Source organism: Heteronotia binoei, chromosome 2, assembly GCF_032191835.1.
Source record: "Heteronotia binoei isolate CCM8104 ecotype False Entrance Well chromosome 2, APGP_CSIRO_Hbin_v1, whole genome shotgun sequence".
In the NCBI taxonomy this organism is placed as follows: Eukaryota; Metazoa; Chordata; class Lepidosauria; order Squamata; family Gekkonidae; genus Heteronotia; species Heteronotia binoei.
This window is the reverse complement of record NC_083224.1, coordinates 145,849,240-145,868,451: the sequence shown is the minus strand read 5'-3', so window position 1 is coordinate 145,868,451 and position 19,212 is coordinate 145,849,240. Positions and strand designations below refer to the sequence as shown.

Below are 19,212 nucleotides of genomic sequence, written 5' to 3'. Positions count from 1 at the left end.
ATTGAATTATGCATTGATGTTGCATGAAGCTTATAGGGTTAGAACTTTTCAAATCAATAATAACATTTACATAATAAAGTTAATGTCAGAAGTCTTGAGAAACCAGTTTCGTGTTCTCTCTCTCTCTCTGCATGGGTGTGGTGGTAGGGAGAAAAATGCAGTGTTTAGGCTGAACTAAGCCACAACACAGTTTTGTCCCAAAATGTGTTTTCTATAATCATTACAAGACTATGCAAAACAATAGAATATCTGTGGGCACTTGTAGGGTGCTTTCCAGGTGCAAGATTGCAACTTCTGGAGGGCTTTTATAGTGTTTGGTCAGATATTAGTTGTAATTCCAGACCCCGCCTGGAGGCTGCAACTTTTGGCTCCATTCAGACTCAGTGTTGCCAGCTCTGGCTTGGGAAGCTCTGGAGACTGTGGGCAGAGCCTAAGAGGGCAGAGTGGGGGGCAGGGAGGGTGCTCAGCAGGTGTCTGATTCTGTAAAGTCCACCTTCCAAAGCTGCTATTCCCTCCAGGGGAACTGATATCTGTAGTCTGGAGATGGTTTGTAATTCTAGGAGATCTCTGGGCCCCACCTGGAAAATGGCAACTCTATTAATGCCATACCAGAGTTAAGGAAGTTTTATTGTGATGTTTGAATTGATGAATCGTGCATTCTGAAAAGTCACTAAACCAGAATCAGAAACTGTGGCTTCAAATGGGTTCATACACCATGCTTTTTGCTAGCTATGATTTGCAGTGCAATAAATCATAGTTATGGCTGTTGCTCTGATTCTGAAGGCTAAAGGACTTGGAACAGATGGAAAAATAAAAGGGGTTAAATAGCTCCAAGCCATGGTTTATCCTTTGTTTTCAAACTCAAACCATGGTTTGATGTCTGCGTTGAGCCAGTGTGTGCAGGTATAGAAACGCCATTTCTGTGATTACTGCTTAGTGTATTTTAGCATCTAGATTGTATTTTAGATATGTGAAACTATGATAAAGGTGGTAACACTGAAAATTGTATTTTCTGTTTTCTGATTTATTACTATTATTGTATTGTATTATATTGTATTTTATTCCATTAGCTGCCCTGAGCCCTGCTTGCAGGGAAGGGCGCCCTATAAATTGAATATAAAAAATAAATACTACCTTCCCTTACAGTGCAGTCCTAGTAATGTCTGCTCTGTAGTGAGTCCCAGTATGTTCAATGGTGCTTACTCCCAGGTAAGTGTGCATAGAATTGCACCCTGAGTGTATTATCTGGAGGAAAAAAACAATTTTGAAGTAAAAAAAGGCTCATGTGACTTTTACAGAAGGAGTTGATTTGGACAGAAAATGAAGAAAGGTTGTAAGAAAAAAAAATCCAAAATGGGAAATAAGATTAACTGAAAACTATTCTGCCATTTGGAATACAAGCTTCAACATGTGAGTTTCTTGAGCAGGCATGAGTGAGTGCAGTGCTGCATAAAATCTGTGTTCATCCTCTGGAGAGGAGAGGTTTGCAACACTCTTGGGAGATTCCCTCTGGCTGACATACAAACAGTATTGGTGGGGTCCAGAGGGAGCTGTGTTTAGTTCTCTTAGGGCCCAATTTGGCAAACACTTATGCACATGACTGACTTCAGCGGAACAGCTTGCATGAGTAAGTTTATTCAGGTGTATAAGTGTTTGCAGGACACAGTGGTAAAAAGCCTGGGTTCTGAGGTTGGTAAACTTACATAAAAAGAATACAGTCTGAGCAAGATCTTTCTGCAGATGATCTGAAAAACTGGAAACAAATTTTACATTACAAGTATTAACTGAAGTTACTGTTAATGTTAAAGATAATTAAACAGGCCAAGTAAACAAAGGACCTGAGCATTAAAAATCTGGTTGTCATAATAAAAAACAATCCTATTCCTTTTACTCTCAGAGTGATCATAATTGTTAATTTCAGAGTGATCCTAAACAGGTCAGAATCCTACTCTGGGGTCAATTCAATGTGGATTATGCTCAGGAAAGTGATTTTAGGATGGTATTATTTGCCACAGGTAATAAATAAGTTTTAAAACTTTCTAATTGAAAAGAACAAATAGAACACTCCACTGACTCTAGTAAACATCAGTGTGAAAAGGATGATGTGTACCATCAGCCTTTAAAGCCCTGATTCCATCTTAATAATTCAGTCTTGGTGTTTTGCAGTGCAGTTTTAAGAACACTTCCTGGAAGTAAGCTCCTTTCAATAGACCTGAGAGTAGGATTCTGAGTAGCCCTCTTTAGGATTGCTTTCTAAAACTCCTAGTGTTTTGTTTTTTTTTACTCAGTGGGAAACTTCCATAGAACTTCTCAGGCTTTTAACAAATTTGTACATAGCTGGGATATGTCTTATTCTATTGTTGCATGGATCATTGATCCATGACTTTCTGGTGTTCGTGATTTTTCTAGTCACATTGCTCCAAAACATGCAGGTTTGTGGCTTGTTATGTGATCTCTATGAGCTGAAAAGACTCCAAACATATGGCTGATCAGATGTTAGGCTTAGGGGAAATCAAAAATTAAACTGTCTCAGAGCTGTTGGGAGGCTGCTTTGCTATATATTTTATGTGATTTGTGTGTTTGTATGTTGAGGGAGATGCCATCTTGGGAAGAGTCTCTAAGAAAAAAAAGCTCTGAAAAATGAACAGTTTGTATGGTTGCTTTAATCTTTAAAGTCTGGTCAGCTAAAAGCAGATGTTGCAAACTAAGATGGAAACTTGCCTGAGGCCAAAAGAATTGGAGAGCACGGTGTTTAATGGTAAGAAAAAGGAAAGCAGATTCTAAAAGTACACTGGGTACAATCTAGTTAAAGTTAAACCCTTTTACATCTCATTGATTTCACTGGGAACTCTTTAATTTCATGCCATTGCAGTTTTGGAGTTAAAAGTGCTTTTATTGGATGTTGTCCGGAATATTTGTATATGTCAGGTAGGCACACTGTGATCTCGTGTTAGCGTTTTGCTCTGCAAAAAGAGTTTCTGATAGTTAGAATTTCATGACTTTTGACAAGGAATTAACTGAAACATTTAATCCATTTCTAGTTATTAAGGTTTATTCTGTAGTTGGATGAAATGCCCCACTTTAAATGGTAAAAGTTCTTTTCAACCAATTTCAACCACATATTTCCAGGTTTTGCTAGTGCATATGTGTGTTACCGAGGCTCTCCTGATAAGGTAATTCATCACACCTTCATTCTTGTTAAGAACATAAGAGATGCCATATTCAATCAGGCCAGTGGCCCATCCAGTCCAGCACTTTGTGTTACAAAAACCAAGGTGCCATCAGGAGGTCCACTACCGGGACCAGAACTCCAGAAGCCCTCCCACTGTTGCCCCTTCCCAAGCATAAAGAATACAGAGCATCACTGTCTCAGCCATAGTGTTCTATCTACACTTGTGGTGAATAGCTACTGATGGACCTCTGCTCCATATATTTAGTAAGTTCTTCTTGAAGCGGTCTGTGCTTGTAGCCACCACCACTTCTTGCAGCAGTGAATTCCACATGTTAATTACTCTTTGGATGAAGAAGTACTTCCTTTTATGTCTACACTTACTGCTCATTAATTTCTTGTATTGTGAGAAAGATAGAAAAAGTACTTGCCCACCCAGTCGAAATAAGACACAGACACAAAATATTGGGTTTAAACCGGGCCGCTTTATTGAACTCAATTAACTTGTGAACTCGGCAGGGATAAGACCTAACCAGACAAGCCCCTGGGGTCACCCACGGACCCCGCCTTGTCAAAGGGCGAGCCACCCTGCCCCCAGCACAAACCCGCCGTATTCGGGTTGTAACTGAGCGGCCAGGCCTCCAGCCTTTCTCCACCTGGGCTAGCATCGATCCCCCATGGAAAGATCCGCCCCAGGTGAGGCTCCCCGTGATCTGCATTCCCCGCACTGAGCCGTCTAGCCCATCTGCGGTTCATACAGACCACACGCACCAAAGGTGCTAGGCCATAGGTGCTCCCCTGAAACACTGTGGCCAACCCATCCCCGGCCAGCGACCAACTACAATCCCCCCAACAACCTAACACTATAAGGCAGTACAAGGTAGGCGAAAAACAACTCCACATGAGCCAATTCTGTGGAGCTGAAAAAATTCCTACCTGGCCCCCAACAAGGCGACCGGTTGAAACCTGTACTGTCAAGGGAGGGTGGGCGGGCAGAGAGCCAAAGAAGACAGCCGCACCGAGTGGGGCGGGGCCAGGGCTTATATATCCCTGTCGCCACGCCCCACTTACAATCCCCGGATGGGCTGGTTCTGACATAGCCTGTTCTCCTTCTTCCGGGCGGGCAAATGCGGCCCCCAGCCTGAACGCCGGCGATGCGGCTTGGCTGGGAAGGGCCGAGGCTTGCCCACCCAGTCGAAATAAGACACAGACACAAAATATTGGGTTTAAACCGGGCCGCTTTATTGAACTCAATTAACTTGTGAACTCGGCAGGGATAAGACCTAACCAGACAAGCCCCTGGGGTCACCCACGGACCCCGCCTTGTCAAAGGGCGAGCCACCCTGCCCCCAGCACAAACCCGCCGTATTCGGGTTGTAACTGAGCGGCCAGGCCTCCAGCCTTTCTCCACCTGGGCTAGCATCGATCCCCCATGGAAAGATCCGCCCCAGGTGAGGCTCCCCGTGATCTGCATTCCCCGCACTGAGCCGTCTAGCCCATCTGCGGTTCATACAGACCACACGCACCAAAGGTGCTAGGCCATAGGTGCTCCCCTGAAACACTGTGGCCAACCCATCCCCGGCCACCGCCAATGCCAAGCCTCTGCTTAGGCATTAGCGCCCCAACGGGCGGCCCAGAGCCGACCGCACACCCTGCCGAATCTCGTCCAAAAAGGCCCGGTTACCCAACTCTGACAGATGGACCCCATCCGACCGATACAGGTCAGCATCATCGACCCGTATGGCCGGATGAGGAAGGAAAATTCCCAAGCCCTCTTCCATGGCTTTTTGTATTGCCCTATTCGCCTTGCGCCTAGCGCGCTCAATCCCACCAGGAGAAAGGGCATACCTCCACACCCTGCGTGGCAGCATTGCTGACCACACCAAAATCACCCCAGGCCATCTCCGTTTAATTTCACGGAGATCTGCCAACGCCTGCTGCGAGAGCGCCTTCCCTCGCAGCAACCCCAGGTCGTTACCACCTAAGTGCACAACCAGTATGTGTGGAGGCGGACCAGCCCTTTCCCTGAACAATAAGGGCATAAGACCAGGCCACCGAAGGCCTCGCCTCCCAAGCCATTCCACGACCGCCCATGCACTGAGGCCCAACTGGGTGCCAACCGACGACCGCCGAGCCTGATGGGCGGCCCAGAACACCATGCTGTGGCCGCAGATGAGAATACGCCGCCTCTCACCACGAGCCACAGCACCTGTAAGACAAAAAAGAGTCAGGCCGGTGAACTTAACAAAACCCTAACAACCACGCCTGACCCCCAGCCCCCTAAGGCCCCAATGGGCGGACGTACGTCTTAAAGGCCGCCGACCGCCAGCGCCCAATGCGCTGTATAGCGGCTGGTGTATAACCCATTGCAGCAGCAGTGGAAGCAGCTCCAATGCGAAACGAATGGGTACCGAATTTGACTCCTTTTAAGCCGATCGCGGCCAGAGCCCGACTCGTCACCGCCCAGAACTGGTACCTGGTGAGGGGTGAGGCGTCCTCATGCCGGAAGAAGGGACCATCCCCCGAGCCCCTGCACTGAATATACTGCCTTACGGCCAAAACCGGGCACCACTCCTGAACCGCACACTGTCCCAGAGTGATGACAGACCCCTTTCTCCCTTGATCGGTCTTAGACCGCCGTATAGTCAGGACTACCCGCCCCTGAAAAATTTTGACGTCTCCCGCCTGGAGCGCCCGTATTGACACGTCCGTCTTGGACTGCATCACCAGTTCACTAATTCTTAGGGCACCGAAAAAGGCCACCAACGAAGCCGCATGAAACAAAGCGGCCTCGAAGGGGGAAGAACAAATGGCCGGCCAGCTGCCAAACAACCCCTTCAAAACAGATGGGGAGATGGGCTGCCGGTCATCCACGCGCGGGCCGCGCTCCCTGGCCCAACCCTCCAGCATCTTCCTGATCCTAAAATCAGCCGTGCTGTCCTCAAACCCATGGGCTTTGCTAATAAAGGCCAACGCAGCCAGTTGACCTCTAATAGTCTTTAACCCCAGACCCCTCTGTTTCTGATACACGCTGAATTGCATAACATGGGCCGTGGGAAGCGGCCAGCAATCCTTCAGCGCGGCAGCCCTCCTAAACTCACGAAACTGAGATGCCGCCCTATCATACGCCCTTCTCGTGCTGGGCGCTAAAGCCAACTGAATGGCCCTACCGGCTTCAGCTTCCCAAGCCGCCATAGGTCCAAGGGCATCTGCTCCGGCCGCAAATCCGCTTCTGGGGCGAGCTGCCGAAAACGCTCCATCTGTTGGCGAGATAGAGCGTCCGCCACCTCGTTGCAGACCCCAGGTACATGCCTGGCCGTGAACAAAATGTTCAACCGTAGGCAACGCAACGTAAAACATCTAACCAGGTTCATAACTAGCAGAGACTTGGAACTTAAGGAGTTGATAACATGTACTACTGCCATGTTATCGCACCAAAAGAGTACAGAATGGTTGGCTAGTTGCTCCCCCCAGAGCCAAACCGCAACTAGGATAGGGAAAAATTCCAAAAATGTCAAGTCCCTATTGAGCCCACTAGCCAGCCACTCCGTAGGCCATTGCTCTGCACACCAATGCCCCCTGAAGTATACCCCAAAACCGGTAGATCCAGAGGCATCCGAGGAGATCTGAAGTTCGGCCTCGATCTTCAAATCCTCCCTCCAAAAAGAGACCCCATTGAAAGCCTCCAAAAATAACCCCCATACTTCTAGGTCCGCCCGCATTCCAGCGGTCACGCGGGCACGATGGTGGGGGGAACGCAATTGGCTCATAGCGTCACAGAGACGCCGTAAGAAAGCCCTACCGGGTGCCACCACTTTGCACGCAAAGTTAAGGTGACCCACCAACTGTTGTAACTCCAATAACGTAACCTTACGCCGTCCCTTCAAGGTAGCCAACTGTGCTCTGAGATCCTGAACCTTGGCTTCTGGCAGCCGAGAGGACTGTTCGTGGGTGTCCAGCTCAATACCCAGAAAGGTGAGTACCGAACTGGGCCCCTCAGTCTTCTCCTGCGCCAGCGGGACCCCGAGTTCCTCGGCCAAGTCTTGGAAGGCCCTCAGTAACTTAGCGCATTGGCCCGTGCCTGGAGGACCAACCAGAAGGTAGTCATCCAGGTAATGAGCCGTGTCATTGCACCCTGTCCTGTCCCGCAGCACCCACTCAATGAAGGAGCTAAAACGCTCAAATGCTGCACAGGATATCGAGCAACCCATAGGGAGGGCACGGTCCATATAGAATTTGCCCTCAAAGCAAAAGCCCAGGAGCTCGAAATCCTGAGGGTGCACCGGCAAGAGGCGAAATGCTGACTTGATGTCACACTTCGCCATCTCTGCCCCAATACCGCATCCCCGCACTACCTTGACCGCCTGGTCAAATGAAGTGTAGCGCACAGAACAAAGTTCATCAGGGATGGCGTCATTGACCGATGCACCCTTAGGGTAAGACAGGTGATGAATGAGACGAAACTCACCTGGAGCCTTCTTAGGCACAACCCCCAATGGGGACACCCTCAACGTTGGGACCGGAGGCGCATCAAATGGCCCGAGGACCCTGCCCTCCTGGCACTCGTTGGCGATCTTCGCTCGAACAATATGTTCGAGACCCACAACTGATTTAAGGTTAGGAGACAAACAAGGGCCCCTGGGCCCCTGGTAAGGAATCCTAAACCCCACGGAAAACCCTTCCCATAGATACAGTCCGTCGGCCTTGCGGGGGTAATTCCTCAATAAATTATTGAGGACCCTCAGCCGAATGGGGCTGGGCCCCTTTTCCAGGAGGCTGCTGACCGCTGCCTCCCCCCCCGGGGCGTTTTCCCCATGGTTTAGGCTTAGACCTACTGCAGGCGGATTGGGCATGAGGCCCGCTGCACAGCGGGCACTCGTGCTTGAACTTACATTGTTTCCTGGGGCACACCCCCTTGGAAGCAAACTCCCAACATAGCAGCCGGGATTGAACCGGCTGGCCCGCCGACTGGCGGGCACCTGTCGAGAGCTGCTGCTGATGCTTTTGCACCAGATGCCCGCTGTCTGACCTATCTCCAGCATTGGGCTTTGCTGGGGACATCAGCTGCAGCCAAAGCTGCTGGCTGACCTGGTCCCAAGGCAACCCCGGATGAACGGCTGCCCTCATTCGGAATGCTTCGTCGTATTGCAGCCATGCTGCCCCGACGAAGTCCGAATATGCTCTATAAATGATATCGATGTATTGAAAGAGGGCAGCCGCCCGTGCAGGCTGTGCCCTGGCTATGACCCCAGCATAGATCAAGAAGCCTGGCAGCCAATTTGCCCAGGTCCTATCGACCTTCCGGCGCTTCAGCTTCTCCTTGTCCTTCTCATCAAGCTCGTCTTTGTTTTTCCTCTCGAGCTCTCTGTATAGAAGGCCGAAAACATCCACGTACTCCCCGCGTAAAATCTTTTCCCGGGTAGCCGCTGTTAAGTGGTCACCCAAAGGCAACGAGGTGTCCCCATATGGGAACGCGTGGATTGGGATATTCGTATAAGGGTTAGGTGGATAAAACCACCCCCCCCCAGACCCGTGGGACTCATTCCAAACATTTGAGCAGCTTGCAGTCCCCCCCAAGGCAGCACCCCCTGGGGGGGAGTTGCAGCGGGAACTGCTGCAGTTGGCGCTACCGGAGTTGGCATTGCAGCCTGCGAAACAGCAGCCTGCAAACCAGCACTACTTCCAATAGGTCCAGGCACAACCGGGCTCTGTGTGGCCCAAGGCCAGGGAAGCCCCGTCCCCCACTGAATAGCAGGTATCGCCGGCTGCCCTGTGCCGAAATTCCCGCTCCCCAAACTTGGGGGGTGAACTGGATTCTGGGTGGGTCCCCAAGGCCACCCTGACATTGGCTGACCTAAAGACTTACCCCCAGCATCACCAGAAGCTCCACCCACTTCGGGAGTCTGTAGAGGACCGCCTCCGGTTCCACCTCCGCTCGGCTGTCCACCAGATGGTCCCTCGCCAGGGTCCTCCTCATCCTCCGGATCCGGCTGCTGTTCAGGCGCTGATCCTCCGCCCTGTAATGCAGACAATCGTGCCAGCATCTCCGCCTCAAATGTAAGGCGCGTCGACCGCCCAGAAGCGCGGCGACGCCCCTGCCAGATAGGAGCCCCCACAGCCGTCCTCTGCTGTTCTAATGCCTCAACCTGCCTAAGAAGGGCCAAACGGACCTGTTCCCCCTGACCTGACTCACCACCTGGACGCACGCGAGGTGGCCGCACAGGCTGTTTGCCCTTGCCTTTGTCCTGACCCTTCCTGGGTGCCATAGTGACCGATTCAAGCCAAAGAAAGCACTTAAAAAACCCTATGGAGCTGGATGGCTCACTGAGCGATGGCCTATCCCGGGGCCTGCTGCTAAAGCAGTAGTGCACAAAATGGCCGCTGTGGCAGGAATAGAAAATGGCCGCCACTTGCACAAACCGCTCTGTAAAAGCAGCCCAGAAAACCTTCCTCCCCTAGCCAGTACAGCCGTCAGACTGAAAGAGCAAACGAGGGAGGGGGGGGGTTGGTGAGTGTGCGGGGGGAAGGCAGGAGGCGCCCGCCTGTACAATATGCCCCTCACCCGCGCTTTCACTCTGCCGACGCACGCGCCCCTTTTTTTTTTTTTTTTTAAATATGGTTTGCCGCCCAAAGCGCTCCCAAAAGATGGCCGCCGCCCGCGCCTTAAATCCAAACGGTACCTATGCAGCTTCAAAATGGCCGCCGCACGCGCCTCGTGCCCCGCACGGGGGAATCAGGGCCCGATCCCGAGGGGCCGCCCGCCAACGACCGCTACGCGGCTCTCCCCTCTCCCGAGCCCAGCCCGACCCCCCAAACGGCCACAAACTGCACCCTCAGGCCGTCAGGAATCCCCCACAGCCGATAGCTTGCCCCTTTCAGCCCCCAGCTCCACCAACAAACCGCGCTCCGATCTCCACCGGCCGCCCGCGCTCCAGACCAGAACCGGCCGCTCGCGCTGTCTCAACGCTTGCGCTGCCGATCCAACACCCCGTCGCCTCTGCCGACGCTCCCACGGCCTGGAGGACGCTGCGCACAAGGCTCTCCCTCAGAGAGCCAAAGAAGACAGCCGCACCGAGTGGGGCGGGGCCAGGGCTTATATATCCCTGTCGCCACGCCCCACTTACAATCCCCGGATGGGCTGGTTCTGACATAGCCTGTTCTCCTTCTTCCGGGCGGGCAAATGCGGCCCCCAGCCTGAACGCCGGCGATGCGGCTTGGCTGGGAAGGGCCGAGGCTTCTTTGTCCACCTTCTCTATCCCATACATAATTTTATAAACCTCTGTCGTGTTACCCCTCAATTGTTGTTTCTCCAGTTGTCATTTGTTCACTTGTAACAAAGCAGTATGCACATGAAAAATCCATATTTTGCCCTGTTCACATGAAATGGCGACTGGGAGCATTGTGGATAGCATGAACTCACACTCCCAATGAGCTCCCAATATTCATGGCGTAAAATCTGAAAAGGACTTTGGTTGTGTTTGTAAGGCACTCCTCTCATCATCTGTACACTGTAATGTGCCACTATTGTGGCTCTCTGCCCCAGGAAAGATGATTCTGTTGTAACAGCATGTTTGGGAAGTCAGGAGAGCTTCCATATGGTGCATCCTGTTCCATATTAGATGTTCGTATCTTTTGTCATTGCTTTCAGCCTCTCCATACCGTCAATTTATTTGAATATTATCTCTGTATACATTTGTTCGTGTTAGTATAGATCTTAATTTCTTCCGTACAAGTGGGATGTCTTTTAAAAGTGTGAGGCATGCCCTATTCCCTGTTTTTGTTCTTGCCTTTCCCTCGGATGCATGGTGAATCCATTGCTTGTTCCACCCCTTTCCTCTGCTATTCTGCTTCTTGTCTGCTTTATGTTGTCTGCCCCTTGGGACCCTCTATCCTGCCACTGCCAGCTCACCATCTTTTAGCCAGTCCTAGTCAGCTTTAGGATTGCCAGCCTCCAAGTAGGACCTGGATTACAGAATCACACTGATTTCCAGACTACAAATATTAGTTCCCCTGGAGAAAATGGCAGTTTTGAAGGGTTGGGCTATATGGCATTATACTCTATTGAGGTCCCTTTCATCCCCAAACTGTACCTTCCCCAGGTTCCATCCCCAAGTCTCCAATGATTTCCCAGCCCAAACCTGGCACCATAGGACCTATGTGAGGGTCAAAGCAACAACTTTATTTGGGCTGTGAATCTTTGTTCCTCACAGGCTTGTTTCCTGAATAGCTGAAATGTTCTGTGCTATCACAGCAGCTCAGCAAATTAGCGTGGAAAACTTTGCCCCTTGTGCAATACAATAGAGACTAAAGCTTAACATACAGTTTAAATTGAAAGCAGAGCTTTTTTAGGGGAGGAGCCCTCCACAGAGGACCCATAGCAGAAGCTCTGTATATATTTTGGAATTAATATTTGGAATTAATATTTAAAAGAGCGTCCACACTTCATTTCATCGTTTGGTATTCCACTGCTAATGGTGAAGAAGTTTCGTATTGTATGATGCTGGGATTGCTTTTTTAATTCCTGCATTTCAAATAAATGGACGTTTCTCAAAAATAAATCACCGTTAACCCTTCCATGAAAGGGCTTTGTTCCAAATAATACATTCTCCTCTTGTGCTTTTTTGACTTGTCTTTTCAGCACTTGAATAGCTAAGGATTCGATAATATTTGTGAACCTATAGCTACATGGTGTGAAACTAAGTTGTAAATGTGTTCCTGGTATAAACCACAAATGCAAAGTGTGCCTTGCCCCATACTGTGCAGTGGTTAAAACTGGGACTTATATTTAGGAGAACCAGGTTCAAATCCCCACTTGTGGAATAGAAGCTCACTGGGTGACATTGGGCTAGTCCCAGGTAGGCCCATCACTCTCAGTCTAACCTGCCTCACAAGGTTATTGTGAGGATAAAATGAAGGAGAGGAGAATTATGTAAGCTGTCTTGGGCCCCCACTGAGGAGAAAGGCAAGATAGAAATGAGTATGTATGTATAAATAAATAAGACCTTGTAAGGCTTTTGAAAGAACAGTCTTCCCTAAAGAACTACACTTCCCAGAACCCCTCATCCCAGCTTCCTTTGTTTCCCAACTTCCTTTTTGAGTCTTTTTAAAAGTTCCTTTAAAAAACTGATTGCCTTCTATTTATGAAGACAGTGCTTTCTTGTTCAAAGGGGAGGGGAGAAACCGTTTGCTTTTAAAAAGAAAAAAAGTGCTTGACTGAGGCAGAAGCCTTTCTTGCCTTCCCACAAAACAAATTCACCATTTCAAGCAGCCTGTGGAGGCCAACATAATAATCTGAGAAGACATGTGATCTATCTTTTCTGAGGTGAAGCTTTAGGGGATGAGAGTGAGAATAACTAGCCAAATATTAAGTGAACAGCTGCAAATGTACATATTTATCCATAGGCATTTAATTAGATATACAAAGTTTTTAAATGGCTGGTTTGCTTGTTACTTGGTTCTGATTTGACTCTGAGGAGAACAGAATGGCATCTTCCATTACTAATGAACTATTTGGCATTTATATAACTCCCTTTGGATGTAGGTTGAAAAGAAACTAATCAAATAACAAGATCTTCACAATATTTATTGTAAACTTCTAAAAGTTTATATTTATTTATAATCAGATTATGAGTATTAAAGTTAATCTCATTATTTTCACAGTTTATTGAAAACCGAAATCTTATTTCTTCAAACAATGATGGATATGACCTTTTCGTCGGATAGTTTGTTTTTTAAAGGACCAGATGAACAACATGAGTAAGTTAGTGGTGTTTTTCCTTAGCTTTTTCACAGTAGTTAAAATATTTTTACTGTATTGCTGCTGTAATGAGTATCATTTAATCCATAATACAACAAACATTCGAAGAACTAATACCCCATATTTTTCTATTCACAATCCATTGGAATTAATTTTAGACTCTTAGATATTCCAATCCCAGTTTTAAAAGTTATTTAACATATTTTGAGAAACATGTTCAGGTCTTTTATAGCACTGACTTTGGAATTTAAACCAGTGTACAGAAATTTATCACCAACAGCAGAAAATCGTTGAGTACTGAGAAATATGGGCTAGAGTCCTAAGAACTCTTTCCTAGGATTTACGTTTCAGTAGACCTCTTTAGGATTGCTGGCATAGTCATGCAATTATACCCCACTGCGTATCAAACTCACATTTCTTTAAAGTAGGTTGACAGAAGCTTTACATTTAAATCTGACATGTTTTCAAGCATAATTTTGAAAAGGATAATTTAGAGGTGATACAACAGTCAATATGTTCCCATGTGGTTTATCATTAATTTGGTAGGAAACACATTTTTTTGTTGTTTCATGTTAATATGTTGGAAACAGATATCTAGAAAATGAAGCGCCAACAAACTGGTATCTTGCACCTGTTCCATCTGTTTTTGAAATTCCACCGGTTCAAAAGCTACAAATGGAATTTGAAAAAAACCCTCATCAAGGTAAAATGTTTCGTACTTAGTTTTAATAAGAGGATATATAGATCTTAAGAACTAATATGTAATTGCCTATTCAACTAAGTCTTTGTGTCTTGCCCCCTGAATGAATAAAACCTGGGCAATCTTTCCCATGAAGCTGTCTGTTTTAGCTGCCCGGCCACTGAGAATCTCTGTGAACCTTGAGACAAAGGCTTCCATTTTAAAGAGCTGTTCTTTTGGCACAATAGCAGTTTTTTTTGACAGAACAGCATTTTTGGTTGTGGAGGAGGGAAAGTTTTTGCCTATTCTTTCAGTTGCAGACTACTACTTTGCTGCCCTCTGTCCCCTGTTTTGGTGATCCACTGACTTATAGGAGCAGGAAGGTAGCATCAGAGGATTGCCTCAGCCTCTATGGCTGTTTGTTGGCTCTCCAAAGTAACTGGCCACTGTGAGACAAGTTGCTGGACAAGATAGGACCACTGGTCTGATCCAGGGGAGCTCTTATGGACTTGGAGAATTGCCAGTAATAGCTGCCTGCCATTTGTTGGTTTCTCCACTAAGATTTTTAGTGTGCAGTACAGTTTAGTGTGGTGGTTAAGCACACAGACTCTTATCTGGAAGAACCGGGTTTGATTCCCCACTCCTCCACATGCACCTGCTGATGTGACCTTGAGTCAGATACAAGTTCTCGCAAAGCTGTTCCTCTCAAGAACAGTTTTTGTCAGAGTTCTCTCAGCGCCACCTACCTCACAGGGTGTCTGTTGTGGGGAGGTGAAGGAAAAAGGAGGTTGTAAGCCACCTGAGACTCCTTTGGGTAGTGAAGGGTGGGGTATAAATTCAGTCTCTTCCTTTTCTAAATTGCCACATACCTCATCCCATTATGAAATTCGTATCAGCACTATGGAAAGTACAATTTAAATGCATATTAAAGATAAGTCTTGTTCCATGAAATGAAAAACATTTCAAATAAAACACATTTTGTGGATAGCACTGAAAAATTGGAAGGCCCAATAAAAATTAATGTTGCTTTGAAATAATGTAGTTAATTTTATTGGCTTAACAGACAATTTATAGGTACCATATTGGTCACGTTTTTCTACCAGTGGCATATGCATTAATAATTATAAACCATAAGTACTATTTGGGGGATCAAATCATAAAATTTGTGAATACATGTGTTTTGCTATAAATTCTAATAAAACCTCCAGTAGCTAAATCTAGGAGAGATAAAGCTACTTCCAGTGCAATTAATGGGTTTGATTGTTTTTCATTTTAACCTTGATCAATATGAAAAAAGAGTTTATTATGTAAAACCTCTTCTGAAAATAATTAATTTTTCTAGATGAATATGATGATGAAAGCTCCTGTTCAACATTCAGGAAAAGGTAAGGGCTTGTTTGTAGCCAATTATACTAATTCATCAAATATTGAACACATTGTTTTAGATACATTTGTCAAAAACGGAGTTTGATCTTTAAAATGAAAGTGCTTAATAGAGCTCCAGGCATTTTCATTAATATTCTTTCAAATGTAAGAAAAAATGGAATGCTTCCTTTTGGCGATGTTTTAATACAGAAATTAGATTTGCTCTAGGCACAACCCTTTTTTATAAGGATTTAAATGCAGGATTTAGTTTATTATTTCAGTAAAGAGGTAACTGACTTACTTCTTCATTCGCTCTTAAAATCCTGCAAAAAAATGTAATACAGTGGCATCTTAAAGATTAACTAGTTCTTTTTTTATAGTTTTGCTAACTGACTCCTATTCCCTTTCTCCTTCAGTGGGAGAAAGTCATCCAAACTGGTAAAGTCATGCTTCGTCTTGCTTCAGGCAGGGCTGTGCTAATTTTTGTATAATTCTTCTGGGCCAGAAGGGGGCTAACCCTTGAGTTCCAACAGGATGCGTGAGCCTAGCTTCACTATTTTGGGAAGGATTGAATTGAGACATCTTCCATCAAATCGCAGTTTGGTTTGGAATGCCAATAATGGACTTGTTTTCATCATCAGCTAACAATCAAGACCCCAGGTTCCTTTCCAGATTCCTCAAGCCAAGAGCAGAGGGAGAGGACACTCTGCTACACTAGTGACTGAGAGGACAGGGCCTTAGCTAGGATTTTTAAAGTGTGTGTGTGGGCACCTGATTTTTAAAAAAGCCCCCTCCCACCTAAAAAATCTATGCCCCCCACACACCTCCTTTCTCGGCCGCAGCCTCCACTGAAGCTTGACAGCAGCCTTGCCAGCGATTCAAATAACATGGGAGGGCTGGCAGAAGCAACTGACTGGCCTTCCAGTGCCAGCTGGTTGGCAGGGTCTTTAAATTGCTGCTGGGGGTGGCAGAAGCAGCCACATGCCTTCTTGTATGGTTTATAGGCCCTGCCGACCAGCTGGTAGGCAGGGCCTTTAAATCGTGAAAGGCACCCCCTTCCTACCCATGATCCAAATTGGGGGGGGGGGCAGCAGGAGTGGCCACTGGCCTTGCTATGTGATTTAAAGACACCGCCGACCAGCTAGTTGGTGGGGCCTATAAATCATGCAAGTAGGCTGGTGACTGCTCCTGCCGCCTCCCCTACACAATTTGGATTGCGGGGAGGGAGGAGGCAGTGGTAGGGAGCAAAGGCTGCTGGTTGAGGGCCCTAAGTTGGGGCCCCACCCAGAGGTCAGGGCAGGGTTCCCACAGAGGCTCCCCCATGGCTATGGGCCTGTGAGGACTATTGTATGCATTAGGCTTCCCAATCCCCAGGTCCCAGAGGGGGATCCCCGGTTTTACAGGCTTCCCCCCTCCCTCAGCCAGCTGGCCGTTGGGGGAAGCCCCACCCCCACAGCTATTATTCACCTCTATGAACTATTCCTATAGGGAATGATGGGGAATTGATCTGCAGGTATCGGGGGATCTGAGGGGGGGCTGTTTTTTGAGATAGAAGCACAAAATTTTCAGTATAGCATCTAGTGCCTCTCCCCAAAATACCTCCCAAGTTTCAAAAAGATTGGACCAGGGGGTCCAATTCTATGAGCCCCAAAAGAAGGTGCCCCTACCCTTCATTATTTCCTATTGAAGGAAGGCATTTAAAAAGATGTGCAGTCCCTTTAAATGTGATGGCCAGAACTCCCTTGAAGTTCAATTATGCTTGCCACACCCTTGCTCTTGGCTCCACCCCAATGTCTCCTGGCTCCACCCCCAAAGTCTCCTGGCTCCACTCCCAAAGTCCCCAGATATTTCTTGAATTGGACTTGGCAACCCTTGTATTTATTCCCTCCAACTCTGCTAATCAGCAGAGTCTTGAACAGAGCAAAGTGAGAGGAGGTGGAGATAATTTTCTTAGCACCTTTTTGGCCCAGACACCTGTGGTTTTCAAAGCTGGTAAAGGTCAGTGGCTATCACATGGAGTCTACCAGTAAAAAGGGACCTGCTAGCACAGTAACTTGTTCTCCACCCAGACCCACCATAGCTTCAACTAGAGTGGTCAGGTTTTTCAAAAGCAATTGTGGAGATTATGACCATATTTGATCTGCATTCAAGAGAGACTAGCAATAAAAATGTAGACCCCTTAAAATGTTCTTGTAAAAAGGTTGTTCTCTTTTGACACGAAGGATGTAAGAAAGGCTTACAGCCAAACACTTTAAAAAGGCAGTTAGCAGCTCTTGCTGCTGTTTTGGGACATAGGAGACTGTTCAAATTATCTGCTAACAGACATATTTAAAAGTTCCTAAAAGGGAGTTCTGGTTTTGGAGGCTTGAGAAGCTGAAAAGAATCTTGAAAAACAATCAACAAAAGGTCAATTCCAAAAAAAGGTGAAAGAAATGCAACATAAACTGAATTTAATTCTTATGGAAGAGATGGAAATTAAACTAAGATATGCTAGCCGAAACTTTTTTGAACATGCTAATAAATCTGGGAGGTGACTGGCCTATAGGATGAGAAAAGAGAAGGCCAAAAGACTAATTACGACATTGAAAGATGAGAATAACAAAGAGAAAAATCAAAACCAAGAAATACGACTAATTGTGGAGCAGTTCTATAAAAAAATATATGAAGAGAAGCAAGTTCAGAAAGCAGAGTTAGAAAAATATATTAACCAAAATAATCTGTAAATAACAAATTTACAGAGGAATAACAAAAAATTCTAAATGAGTCAATAACAATAAGGGAACTTGGAGAGGCAATAGCATCTCAAAAGTGTGGCAAAACTCCTGGACCAGATAGTTTACCTGCAGAACTTTATAAAGCTTATGAAGATTCTTTACTTTTACCATTCAAACGTCTCATTGAAAAGATCCAGGATGAGGGTCAGATTCCAGCTTCATGGCAAGAAGCCACAATATCTCTGATTCCAAAAGAGAATAATGACTTGAAGGATATTAAAAATTATCAACCAATTTCCCTTTTAAATGTGGATTACAAAATTTTTGCTACAATACTGGCGCACGTCTGAAGAAAGTTTTACAATATACAGTACACTATGACCAAGCGGGATTTCCTAAAAGATAATGTCAGGACAATTAGTAATGTTTTGAAACACCCAGAGAAGCAATTGGCCTTAATTTGTCTAGATGCTGAGAAAGCATTTGATAATGTACGTTGGTACTTTATGTTATAACAATTGAAAGGTATGGAGTGTGGTGAAAACTTTTTGAGGATAGTAGAAGCAATATACTCTACACAAAATGCAAGGGTGACAGTGAATGGCGAACTAAGAGGTTATTAAAATTCAAAAAGGCACAAGACAAGGCTGCCCACGGTCACCTTTACTTTTCATTTTATCCTTAGAGATGTTGAATAACCAAATAAGGAAAGAGCCAAACATAAAGGGAGCTGTGATAAAAAATGAACAATATAAATTGAGAGCCTTTGCTGATGATTTAGTTTTTATATTAGAACAACCAATGGACTCAATTGATTGTCTTATAAACAAGATTCAACAATTTGGCCATCATGCAGGATTAAAGATTAATTATTACAAAACAAAATTTTTGACAAAGAATATTACGACGGAACAAATTCGATCCTTCCAGCAGAAATCAGGATTTCATGAAAAAAAAAAATATTTAGATGTGGTTATTTCAAATAGATCCAGCAATTTAAAAGCAGGTAATTATGATAAACTACTTAAAGAAGTTTAAAAAGACTTGGAAAAATGGCATGACTTAAATTTATCTTTAATGGGAAGAATAGCCCTAATAAAGATGAATATTTTGCCAAGATTATTATTTTTATTCCAAACCATTCCAATATTTTTAAACAATGCATTTTTCAAGATTTGAACAGCATGGTCGCCAAATATGTTTGGCAAGGCAAAAAACCTAGAATCAAACTAAAGACACTGCAAGACTCTAAATTAAGAGCAGGTATGGGCCTACCAGATTGGCAACTATACTACAAAGCATCTGTGCTTTTATGGGTAAGAGACTGGATACTTTTGAATGATAAGAGACAAATGCAACTAGAAGGACATGATTTGACTATGGGCTGGCATGCATATTTGTGGTATCAAAGACTTGAAGGCCACTCCTACTTTAAGAATCATTGGTTTCGAAAATCTTTGTACCATACGTGGTCGTGGTTAAAGACAGAAAAAAATTCCAAGATGGGTTTCTCCAGTAGAGGCATTTA

The 19,212-nt window shown here is 45.9% G+C and overlaps 1 protein-coding gene across 1 annotated transcript in view; it reads left to right on the top strand.

The window, feature by feature from the left end:
* The first annotated feature begins 12,828 nt into the window (after positions 1–12,828).
* Positions 12,829–19,212, top strand: part of HFM1 (helicase for meiosis 1) — a 74,322-nt gene continuing 67,938 nt past the window's right edge. The window contains exons 1-3 of the mRNA XM_060233033.1: positions 12,829–12,925; positions 13,517–13,629; positions 14,948–14,990. Of these exons, the coding sequence (XP_060089016.1) occupies positions 12,864–12,925; positions 13,517–13,629; positions 14,948–14,990 (218 nt within the window). The 5' untranslated portion in view covers positions 12,829–12,863. The remainder of the gene's footprint in view (positions 12,926–13,516; positions 13,630–14,947; positions 14,991–19,212) is intronic.